The 12097-nt window shown below is 40.2% G+C and overlaps 1 protein-coding gene and 1 non-coding gene across 2 annotated transcripts in view; one reads left to right on the top strand and one right to left on the bottom strand.

The window, feature by feature from the left end:
* Positions 1–12097, bottom strand: part of Tex14 (testis expressed 14, intercellular bridge forming factor) — a 98531-nt gene that overhangs the window by 32900 nt on the left and 53534 nt on the right. Inside the window, 6 exon segments of the mRNA XM_047545182.1 lie at positions 116–241; positions 3570–3670; positions 6230–7140; positions 9644–9794; positions 10232–10422; positions 11713–11864. Coding sequence (XP_047401138.1) covers positions 116–241; positions 3570–3670; positions 6230–7140; positions 9644–9794; positions 10232–10422; positions 11713–11864 — 1632 coding nt within the window.
* On the top strand, positions 4980–5053 carry Trnaa-ggc (transfer RNA alanine (anticodon GGC)). The gene has a single exon. It is a non-coding gene; the product is annotated as a tRNA-Ala (tRNA).

Raw genomic sequence — 12097 nt, forward strand, 5'->3', positions numbered from 1 at the left:
TCCACTCACCCAGACCTGTCCCCTACTTCTGCAGCTATTCCTAAAACAGCACCAACTCCTAATCACCACCAGAGGGCACCAGACTCCCTAGAGGGGAGCCTGCGAAATTCCTTACCTGGTAAAGCCCTGGTGAAGGATGGGTGATCCAGCAGGTCTCTTTGGGTGGCTGGATATAGGAAACAATACAGTACTTGGCTGTGTGGCTTTGGCTCGTTCACTGGTCTCTCTAGGCCTTCCCTGACTGAAAAATGAAAGGACTGGGTTAGAAAATCTCTAAATTTTTTTGTTTCCAAGTTCAGATTTCATGATTCTAAAAATGTTCTTGGGAAATTTTCAGAAATAGAAGAAACCCACAATTGAAACAGTTTCACCAGAGTCCACCCATCCCCCATTGCCACAAATCACAGATGATGACTCAGTTCTGCTCCTACCCTTCCATCAGAATTTTTCAGTAACAGGCCCATCGCTACACCAGTGATAGCATAACCACCAACATTTATAAAAATTCTGAAGAACAGTTCAATATTTTAGTTTAATCTCATCGAGTTCTGAACCCTAACTTCGCTGGGTCAGCTGTCAGACAGGCCAATGTCAGTCTCTCTTGGATGAACCTTCCTGAACTGCAAAATAAGGGACTCTTTTTTTTCCTCTAAATAGTCCATGATTGTATACATTTTATTATCTATTAATCTAACTCTTCAAAACTGTGATCTGAGGCAAAGATATGAATTCTCCATTGTCCAGAATGTATACTCTCCAGCTGGATAAGAAAGTAGAGAGATCAGCTCTGATCATCTTCTTTTTTTTAAGTTGTGGATGGACCTTTATTTTATTTATACGCAGTGCTGAGGATTGAACCCAGTGTCTTACGTGCTAGGCTCTACCACTGAGCCACAATCCCAGCCCATCTGATCAGTTTCTTTAAAGAGCTTTTTGGTAACAACTATCAAGAATCTTCAAAATGTTCAAACCCTTTGACCTAGTAATTCTGCTTCTGGAAATCTATCCTGAGGACATAATCCAAAATGCAGGAAAAAAAATTTATTTGCAAGTCACTGTGACCTTGTTCCTACATAAAAAATATTAAACAACCTAAAATTACAATGGGGATATCCAACAATTTCAAAATAACTTTACTATTTTTAAAAACAGCCAGGTGCAGTGGTGTACACCTGTAACCCCAACTTCTAGGGAGGGCTGAGAAAGAAGGACTACAAATTGAAGATGTTCCTGGGCAACACTCTATCTCGAAATTTTTTAAATTTTAAAAAAGGGCAGGGGGTGTACATCAGTGGTAGAGTCTTGCCCAGCACATGTGAGGCCCTGGATTCAATTCTTAATAGTACACACACACATACACAAACACAAAATGATCTCCGAGGTCCTGGGTTCAATCCCCAGCATCACCACCAAAAAGACAAAAAAAAGCTCTATCTCATAGAAGTAGTAGAATGGTGGTTACCAAAGGCTGGGTTGTTAGAGGCAAAGGGGGAAAAGGGAGAAGTTGGCCAAAGGGCATGTAATTACAGTTTTACTGAAGGAATAAACTATAAGAGACCTATTAGGCATGGTGGCACACACCTATTATCCCTGCTACTTGGGAGGGTGAGGCAGGAGGATTACAAATTCAAGGCTAGTCTGAGCAACTTAGTGAGATCCTATCTCAAAATAAAAAATAAAAAGGGATGGATGGGAGGGGTTAGTGTTAGGGTTAGTGTTAGGTTTAGGGTTAGGGATAAGGAGGGTGGTAAGAATGGAGGAAGGAAGGACTGTATAGAGGGAAAAGAGGGGTGGGAGGGGTGGGGGGGAAGGGAAAAAAATAACAGAATGAATCAAACAACATTGCCCTATGTAAATTTATGATTACACAAATGGTATGCCTTGACTCCATGTACAAATAGAGAAACAACATGTATTCATTTGTTAAAAAAAAAAAAAAAAAAAAAAAAGGATAGGGATGTAGCTCACGGGTACCATACCCTGGGTTTAATCCCTGGTACCACAAAAAAAAGAAAAAAAGAAAAAAGATCTGTTGTATAGCAGGTGACTAGAGTTAATTATGATATACCATATTCTTGAAAAATGTAGAAAGGGAACATTTTGTGCTCAACACAAAAATTATAAATATGTGAGATGATGTAATTGTTAATTACCTAGATTTTACCATTCTACAATGAATATATACCTCAAAACATCATGTTGGAGTTGGGGATATAGCCCAGTGGTAAAGCACTTCTGTAGCAGGCATAAGGCCTTGGGTTCAATTCCCAGGACCCAACATGTACACACACAAAGCTATATATGCTAATAGTGTTATCTGTCAATTTATTTTTAATTTAGAAATTATAAAAACAAACACATTTGGGGGTAGGGATTTAGTATAGTGGGAGAGCACTTTCCTAGCATGTGTGAGGCCCTAGGATCAATCCCCAGCACCACACATACAAAATGTAAACATTTATTTCCTCTCTAGTAATTCCATATATGTGCCTATAATTCCAGCAACTCAGCAGACTGAAGCCAGAGGATCTCAAGTTTGAGACCAGACTGAAACTTAGTGAGACCTGCCTTAAAAAGGAAAGAAAAAAAAAAAGTGGAGTCAGGGAGCTGGGGAGCTGGGGATGTATCTCAGTGGTAGAGTGCCCCATGGTTCAATTTCCAGTACTACAAAACAAAAACTAATAATAAATAATGATTCCTCATATACATTCTCCTACCAGTGATCTGTGAGAAAGTCAATTCATTTCATTGGGCTGGGATGCAGCTCAGTGGTAAAGTACTTGCCTCACATGTGTGAAATCCTGGGTTCAATTCCCCAGTTCCAAAGAAAAAAGCCAAAAAAGTCAAAAACAAAAAATCCAGCCAATTCATTTCATTGATCTGGCTTGAAATCAGACACCCCAAGGTAACAGTGATGCTGTTCAACTCCCCTCCTGTAATTAGCAAAGCATACTATAAAACAACCCTGTTTTCTGATTAGTTTGGTTTCTGAAGCACTGGTGAGTGAAATACCTGGTATTTCCCTTTTTTTTTTTTTTTTTTTGTGGCATGAGGAAATCCAGGGGTGCTCTACCACTGAGCTACATCCCTAACCCTTTTTATATTTTATTTTAATATAAGATCTTACTTAGTTGGCCAGGCTAGAATTATAGGTATGCACTACCATGCCCAGCCCTGGCATTTCTTTCTTTGGTAACGGGGATTGAACCCGGGGACACTTAATCACTGAGCCACATCCCCAGACCATTTTTGTATTTTATTTAGAGATAGGGTCTCACTGAGTTGCTTAAGGCCTTGCTAAGTTGCTGAGGCTGATACTTTGCTTTTGACAAATAATGATATCTGATTAACCTGCCAGTCATTTTGCCTATGATGTCTCCTGTAAGTTTCCATTACACTACTCTTTAAACTTTCTTGGCACAGAGAACATGACTAAATCTGTTTCTGCATTGCTCTTCATTACTCACAGTCCCTTTGTCACTAAAAATATGAAGATCACTAAGTGGCCTCAGAGCCACATGAGAGTCTAAAGGTACAGCGACACAAAGAATAATAAAATATTGACCCACCTACTATTTTGGTTCCTGCTTCTTTCCTTGTCCTTGGCTCCTTCAGTGGTCTGGGATTGTTCATCTGTGTTCTGTTTTCCAGGACCACAAAGAGTTGGCAGCTTACAAATCAATAAATATATTTCAGTGCTTTGATGAGGGAATTCTCTGTTTTCACTGTCAAAGACATTCTTGCTAAATGTGTAGAAATAACCAGACCTATCATGATGATTTTTTTTTTCTGTGTTTCTTATCTAGTAACCCTTCTCTTGTTGGAGGACTTCATCTAGAAATGTTGGACCCCAAGAACCCAGTCCATACAGAGTACAAATGATAAATGCTCAGGAAAGTGTAATTTCTATTTTGTCTGCTCATGAAGGCAGCAGATCTTTGTGGCAGGAGTCTTGGACTTAGGCATTAGTCTAAGCCTCACTCAAACTAATCTAAGAGAATCCTGTACTTCGGTTTCCTCATCCATAAAACAGGGATCAGTGGGGATGTTATGAAATTAAAATTAAGGGCTATGATACTTTTGAAATAGCAGAAGAAATGGAGTCTATGTCCTTTATTCAAAAGAGAGATTTTGGGGCTGGGGATATAGCTCAGTTGGTATAGTGCTTGCCTTGCAAGCACAAGGCCCTAGGTTCAATCCCCAACACCACAAAAAAAAAAAAAAAAAAAAAAAAAAAAAAAAAAGAGAGAGAGAGAGAGATTTTGGATCTGCTTGTCCAAACATTTAACATAATTTTAACAAACTTAATTTTCTAGCTTACTGCAAATTAAAGCAACAAATGTGGGAGTTTGGAGATGGCAGCAAGATACATAAAAGTGAGAGGAGACATAAAAATATGGTCACAAAGGATGGATGTGGTGGTATACACCTGTAATTCCAATGACTTGGGAGACTGAGGTAGGAGGACTGAAAGTTCAAGGCCAGCCTCAGCAACCTAGTAAGATCCAAGTAGCTTAGCGAGATACTGTCTCAAAATAAAACATTTTTAAAAAGGTTGGGAAGCTGGGCATGGACACGCACACCTGAGGCTGATGCTGGAGGATCACAAAATCACAGCCCAGCAACTTAGCAAAATTTATATTTTATTTTTAAAATAAAATGTAAAAAGTGTTAGAGATGTGTCTCAGTGGTTAAGTGCCTCTGGGCTCAATCCCTAGTACCAAAAAATAAAAAATGTCACAAGTTCCCTGAAGATAAGTTCCCAGAGGCCTTTGTGAATGGGCAAATACTCCTCAGCCGAAGATGAAGATGACAGTTTTTCATGGAGCATCCCAATGGATGATCAGAAAAATAACACCAAGGAAAGATTAGGATGTATTTAGAATATAGTCCATCTAAATATTTAGAATAATGGGAAGTTTGTAATTTTTTCATTCAGTGTGATTAAAATTTTAAGAATAAAGAAACCAAAGGAAGGCTGGGGAGATAGCTCAGTTGGTAGAGTGCTTGCCTGGCAAGCACAAGGCCCTGGGTTCGATCCCCAGCACCACAAAAAAAAAAAAAAAGAAAAGAAAAAGAAACCAAAGGAATAAATTTCTATTGTCTGAAAAATGCACATGGTAGAAATGCCTTATTTCATGATGATGCTAGAGAAAAAGCAGCCAACTTTTTAAAGAAAAAATAAAAATGGCATAATTATCTTATACAGTCATATGTACTTGTAGATGGTTTTTAACTGATGGCTGCCATCAATTCATTCCTTTCTTGTCCACATTGCCACTCCTCCTGCCAAGGAGCTGGAGTCTATGTCCTTCCTCTTGAATCGAGTCTGGCCCTGTGACTTTCTTGGACTGACAGAAAGCAGGACCTAGGACCAAGACTAGCTTTTAAAAGGCCTGGTAGTTTTAATTTTCACTTGGAAAACAGGTGAGCTGCCACAGTGTAGAGAAACTTGGGTGAGACTATTTACTGAATGAGAAACCAGGTGCAGAGAAAGAAGCCACAAGGAAGAGTTCAAGGCACCAGATACGTAAGTGGAAGCTTCGTGGACCTTCTGGTCCTGCTCAACCTCCAGAAGAATGCAAGTGAGGGAGTGACCCCAGTCAATGACCATTTGTCAAGTACCTTCTTTTGTACTAGTTATCAAACAATATGCTGGGACACAGAATGAGTTAAGACCTTGGCCTTATCCTTAAAGAGCTCACAGAGGAGTCATTCTGCAGCCTCTTAGGCCAGGCCCCAGAGTGTTGACTCATCTCCTCCGAAGTGCCCTCTTTGAACAGCAGATCTCTCAGGTACCTCACCTCCTAGTGTTGGAGCACTTAAGGCAACGTTTATGATGTAGTCATCATTTTATAATAGGGCCTGATATAGCCACTGGCTCTATATTTTATATGAAAAAAATTTTGAAAGATTGAACAATTTGGAATTGGGTTTAATACCTGTACTGTAACATAATACATTAAACCATGCAAAATTGTTAATCATTAATTGTTTTGATTTCTAAAACAGAAATTTCATATGGTTCAACCTAATACATATGAATTTAAAGAGAAGGACATGGGCTGTGTGGAACGGAAGGTGGAGAGACTCCGCCCTATTCCATCTTACAGGCCTTATTTCCCAAAGCTACAAGGTACCTTGCTTTTATAAGTCAGTTCCTGCACACAAGTCAGGGGCAAAGTTGATCCTGGCTCTAAGGCCACCCCTTCCTCCCACTCTGATTTACCTGTTGGATGGTCTCTGGCTGGTCCCTAATGCTTTCTTCAGATACCTGGGTGAAAGACTGCCAGCCACAGTCACTTCTTTTCTTGGGTCTTTTGCCCAAATGTCCCGCTTCAAAGTCTTTCACTGTTCTTGGAGACCTTGCCAGAGTTGGGCAACTGCCACTGGAATTTGACTTGGGACTCCATGATAGCTGCATGACAGGAGGAATATAACTCAAAGCTGGAGGGCCCAGGGCTGAAGGTGAGTCGTAGGTGTCTGAAAACTCTCTTGAAGTAGCCCACAAAGACCGGCACGTTTCCTGCTCATTCTCTATCAACTCAAGTTCATCTATTTTCTGCTGGGTACTCTTCAGCAAATCAACATTCTGGTGCATTAATGTCTGTGAAATCTTTAGATTCAGCACACACTTACTGATGTACTCCTCAGTCATGGACCTGTTAATCACTTTGCCCTTGGTTCCTCTGGTTGGCTCAGGTAGGCTGAGTGAACTAAGTGAACCATTTTGCCAGTACCCAAAGGAGAGCTCTGTGTCAACTTCAGAAGAGCTGTCATCCTCATCACAGAAATAAGCCTCTCTCTCCATCTTCTCCAACTCTTCTTCCATAGACTGCAGTTCATCTACCAGGTTTGGTCTATACCCCTCAAGAGATGAAGCAGTTCCTGGGTGCTCTTCCTCTTTGTCATCTCCCAAATTTAAACAGCCTGAGTATATCTCATTGATTTCGAAGCTACAGAGACTTGCCTGACTTGTGTGGTGACTCTGGGCCTCTTCTGCCATAAATGGAATAGGTTGAAAAGGAGTTCCTGGATTCTGAGATTCCTGGGTCATTAGACTTGAATCAGGGACTAGGGGAGCTAGTGTTACCTTCGTGGTAGGAGAAAAGTGACCCTTTGGTGAATGTGGTTGACTGCCTGTTGAAAAGAGTAGTAATATGCAACTGATTAAAGGGATCCCATAAGCAGCTGTGATGGTGTATGCCTGTAATTCCAGCTAATTCAGAAGCTGAGATAGGAGGATCACCAAGATTGAGGCCAGCCTGAGCAATTTAGTAAAACCCTGTCTCAATAAAGAAGGGTTGGAAATGTAGTTCAGTAGTAGAGTACCCTTGAGTTCAATCCTTAATACCAAGACTTAGCTGCTGCTTGAGAGGCATAAAAATATGGGAAAGAACCAGGCATAATAGCACATGCCTGTAATTCTAGTGGCTTTGGAGGCTGACATTGAAGGATTGCAAGTTCAAGGCCCACTTCAACAACTTAGCAAGGCCATAAGCAACTTAGCAAGACACACTGTCTCAAAATAAAAAATAAAAAGGGCTGGGAATGTTGCTCAGTGGCTAATGCCCATGGGTTCAATGCCTGGTACCAAAAAAAAAAAAAAAAAAAGGAAAAATTTTTAATTTTCTAACTTTCTTCCTAGGTGTGGAAGACCATGGATACACTCAACAGAGGGTAAAAAGATATTTCTAATCTAGGTTAAAGTTTCCATTTTGTCATGGGATAAGATAGAAATTTGGGGATGGGAGGCCAAATACTAAGAGAAATGTTCTGAACTTCATTTATAGTGTGTTCGAAATGTGTTTAACTGGCCAGGTGCAGTGGTGCACACCTATAATTCCAGTAGCTTGGGAGGTTGAGGCAGAAAGATACAAGTTCAAGGTCAGTTTCAGAAACCTGGTGAGGATCTGTCTCCAAATAGAAAATAAAAAGAGCTGGGAATGTAGCTCAGAGGTAAAGCACCCCTGGGTTCAATCCCCAGAACCAAAAACAAAATAAAATGTGTTTAACTGTCAAGAAATGCAAAATTATAGGTCCCTGGATCTCAAGGACTATCCTCAGATTTCTTTCTTTTTTTTGGTACCAGGGTTGAACAACTTAAAGGTACAGAGCCACATCCCTAACCCTTTTTATATTTTGTTTAGAGACAGGGTCTTGCTAAATTGCTGAGGATGGCTTTGTACTCACAATCCTCCTGCCTCAGGAGTCACTGGGATTATAGGCATGTGTCACTGCACCTGGCTTTAGCTTCCTTTTTACACAAAAACACAGGACTATTTGTCAGAGTTATGTTCTTTACTTTTTTTTTTTTTTTTTAGATGGGGTCTCTCAGTATATCATCCACACTGTCTTAGAACTCCTGGATCTCAAGTAATCCTCCTGTCTCAGTCTTCCAATCACTGGGATTACAGACACATGCCACTATACCCTACTAGAATTATGCTCTAATAAAAGCAGTTGAGACATAGCCCACATGGGAGGGACAAATAACTCCAAAAAATAATGCCAGAGCTGTACACCACTCCTGGCTGTACAGCTTGCAGTAAGTAGGATTAAGGAAAGAAAATAATGAGAGTTTGAGGGGCTACTCTAAAAGTCTCTAGTCCTGTCAAGAGGAGATTCAAGCGACTCTGGAATTAAAAGGCCTGGGTTCCAGTTCTACAATAACTTCTGTAATCCTGAGCAGGTCACAACCTCCCTAAATTTTACCCGTTTTCTCATCTGCAATGCCAGGGCATTATGCATGATGCTTACAAGGTCCTTTTCAGCTATAAATTTCAAGGTATCCAAATATACTAAAAAGGAATAAACCAGGAAAAAGGTTTTAAGGAAAGACCAAAATGTTAACAAACTATTTCTAAGTGGTAGAACTAAAATAGGAATTTTTCTTCTTTATACTATTCTAAATTTTCTATATTGCAGAGATAATAGTTTATTTGTTTTGGTTTTCTGAGATGGGGTCTCACAATGTTGTACAGGCTAACCTCAAACTCCTGGATTCAAGCAGTCCTCCTGCCTCAGCCTCCTGAGTAGCTGGGATAACAAGCACATGCCACCATTCCAGGTTGGTTAGGAGATGGTAGCTTTAAAATCTAAAAATTATTTTTCAGTTGGGTGTGATGGCACATCCCTGTGATTCCATACTCAGGAGTTTGAAGCAGGAGGATTGCAAGTTTGAGGCCACCTTGGGCAACTTAAGAGAGACCCTGTCTCAAAATAAAAAGGGCTTGGAATGTAGCTCAGTGATAGAGCACTCCTGAGTTGAAACCCCAATACTACAAAAAAATTCATTTTTATTTGTGAAGCAACTAGATAATTCTTAAGAGTAATCATGCTAGAAATAAACATTACTACTTAGTTCTGCATCCAAGCCAGGTATTTACAGAACCAAAAAAGTCTAGTAATTTTTTTTAATTAATTTTTTTTATTGTAAACAAATGGGATACATGTTGTTTCTCTGTTTGTACATGGCGTAAAAAAGTCTAGTAATTTTAAAGATCTTGATTTTTCCCTAAGGAATCCATCTTTCCCCAGCATGGATTACATTTTCAGTTTGGGGAATCAATTAGTTGCTGCTCATGACTCTCAAAACACAATGGTGTCAAAATAATAATGAACCTGTGAGTTAAGGCCATACCTGTTTCCTTTAGCTCTTTGATTTCCAAGTCTGTGGTCTCTTTTGGATGTTCTGAAGTCAGTCCCAGATAGACACTGACATCAGGATGGGGTTCATATCTCTGTACCCTAGGGCTCTTGGTTAGTTGAGTTCTTTGGGCTCCAATAAACTCCTGTGTAACACCAGAAGTATTGTCAAGGACATTATCTGCAGTCATCTGAATGTCACTGATGTTTCAGAAACGAATACAGGTATCAGATAAACTCCCTCTTACTTGTGTTGGGTAGACTTGACTACAGTCTTCATTGGCTAATTTATTGTTATTCTAAAACCTTGACAGCAATAATAGCTGTCATTCACTGAATCTCTGCTACATGCTTACAGTATGCCTCTGTGATGCACTGAATTAATGACCCCAACCCCTGGCCCCATTCTCTTCCTCCATGTTCTGCTGCCCTCACCAGGTTAAGCTGTTAAGCTTTTCTCAGCAACACAGGAAAAGTGTAATAAAATGAAGATTTCCAAAACTTCCTATAACTTGGTCTCGTTTCTCCCTACACTCCTGAGCTGGGTAAATAGAAATAAACTCCCAACAACTTTGGGGCTTGCCTTTAAGTCATTCTTCAGAATATATCGGATATCTTGAAGGTTCATAGTTCGGTCTTTCTGCTTGACCTGGATGCCTGACTTAACAATATCATAGTAAGGTTTCGGAAGCCTGACATCAGCCTCTAAGCAATTTCCCAAGACTACAGCTTCTTTAATAACTGAGCCGTCTAAGCCATTCCAGGGTATGCTGTCTGTAAGGAAAAAGTCATAGGAAGGAATAACATTAATAAAATGAAGTTGTATAACCCCTAGTCAAGTCACCCAACCCCTTTAAACTTTCATTTCTCTCTGTAGAAAAACTACCAATCACAAAAAAACCTACTTTACTCACTTATCAGGGAAATCTCTGCCATATAGACAGGGAATAATATTGTCAGCATCATGTATGCATTGGGTCCCCACTGGCAGACTTGGGGACCAGAGAATGTTTCATGGCATTAGATTTGACAATCCAATGCATTTATCTCATTGCAGATATGGTTTTGCCTGTGGGACTGCAAACACTATGAAAGGTACCTGACTCATGGTATTCCCTTAGTGAATGTGGTTTTACTCTACGTGTGTGTGTGTCCCTCTCTTGAGGGAATCCTTATGTCTTCAGGCATGTGACTACTTCACATTAAAATCTTGTAGGATTTAAAGGGTTTCCATTTCTTTCAAATGATACTGGGTGTGCTTAATTTTATATTACTTCTCAGAGGCCAGTCTTCCCCTCATTTCCCAGTCCTCAAGAGGCACATCAGAGATTCAAAAATACTGACACCAACATTTAGTTTAAAGTTGCTGCTTGGGGGCTAGGAATATAGCTCAGTGGTAAAGCATTTGCCTAGCATTCGTAAGACCCTGGGTACAATCTCTAGCACTACAGAAAAAGAAAAACCATTGCTTGGATTAAATGCATTATCATGAACAAGCAGGTGAATGAACTTTGCTGAGTCTTAAAGAACAGTTAAAAGAGAAAGATTTTTGGGAGATCTTCTTACATCTTCTATGAGCACAAAGAAATTTCCTTAAAGAAATCTTCTGTCGGGCTGGGAATATAGCTCAGTTGGCAGAGTGCTTGCCTCTCAAGCACAAGGCCCTGGGTTCAATCCCTAACACCGCAAAAAAAAAAAAAAAAAAAAAAAAAAAAAAAAAAAAAAAAAAAACAAACTTCTGTCAGGTGCAGTGGTGCAAACCTGTAATCCCAGCGACTCAGGAGATTGAGGCAGGAAGATTACAAGTTCAAGGCCAGCCTTAGCAACTTACCAAAACCCTTATCAACTTAGCAAGACCCTGTCTCAAAATAAAAAAAATTAAAAGGTCTGGGAATGTAGCTCAGTGGTAAACTGCTCCCGGTTCAATCCCTTGTACCAAAAAAATAAATCAAAGAAAAGTATTTTTCTAAGTTGTACATTTTCATAAAACTAAATAACTCCTGAGGAGGGGAACCCAACCCAAAAATAAGGACTCTGTAAAACATTAATGTGCTCCTTGATCACCTGTTAAAATCTCTTGTATGATCATGGAAAAGCTGTAGATATCCGACTTCATTGTGGCCGCCTTCTGTAAGATCACTTCCGGAGCAGCCCAATTGTACAGCTGAGTGGGGAGGGGTACACGAGTCAGGTCCCTGTGTACACCACTGTCCTGGCTACAGAAAGAAACACACAAGGCAGGGCTCAGGTCTTAAAGGGTCTTTGTGATCACCACACAGTGTACTGGTGAGATATTTGTCTGTGAAAACAGGCAACTTCCTCAAGTTTCTGGAAATGAAGCCAGACACTGAGCTAACCCACACAGCACAGGAGCTGTTCCAATACCTTCAATCTCTTACCATTCCTACCCACATGGCCCCTGCCCACCCCCACCTCATCTGAATATTCT

The sequence above is a fragment of the Sciurus carolinensis genome, chromosome 3, assembly GCF_902686445.1.
Source record: "Sciurus carolinensis chromosome 3, mSciCar1.2, whole genome shotgun sequence".
Lineage (NCBI taxonomy): Eukaryota > Metazoa > Chordata > Mammalia > Rodentia > Sciuridae > Sciurus > Sciurus carolinensis.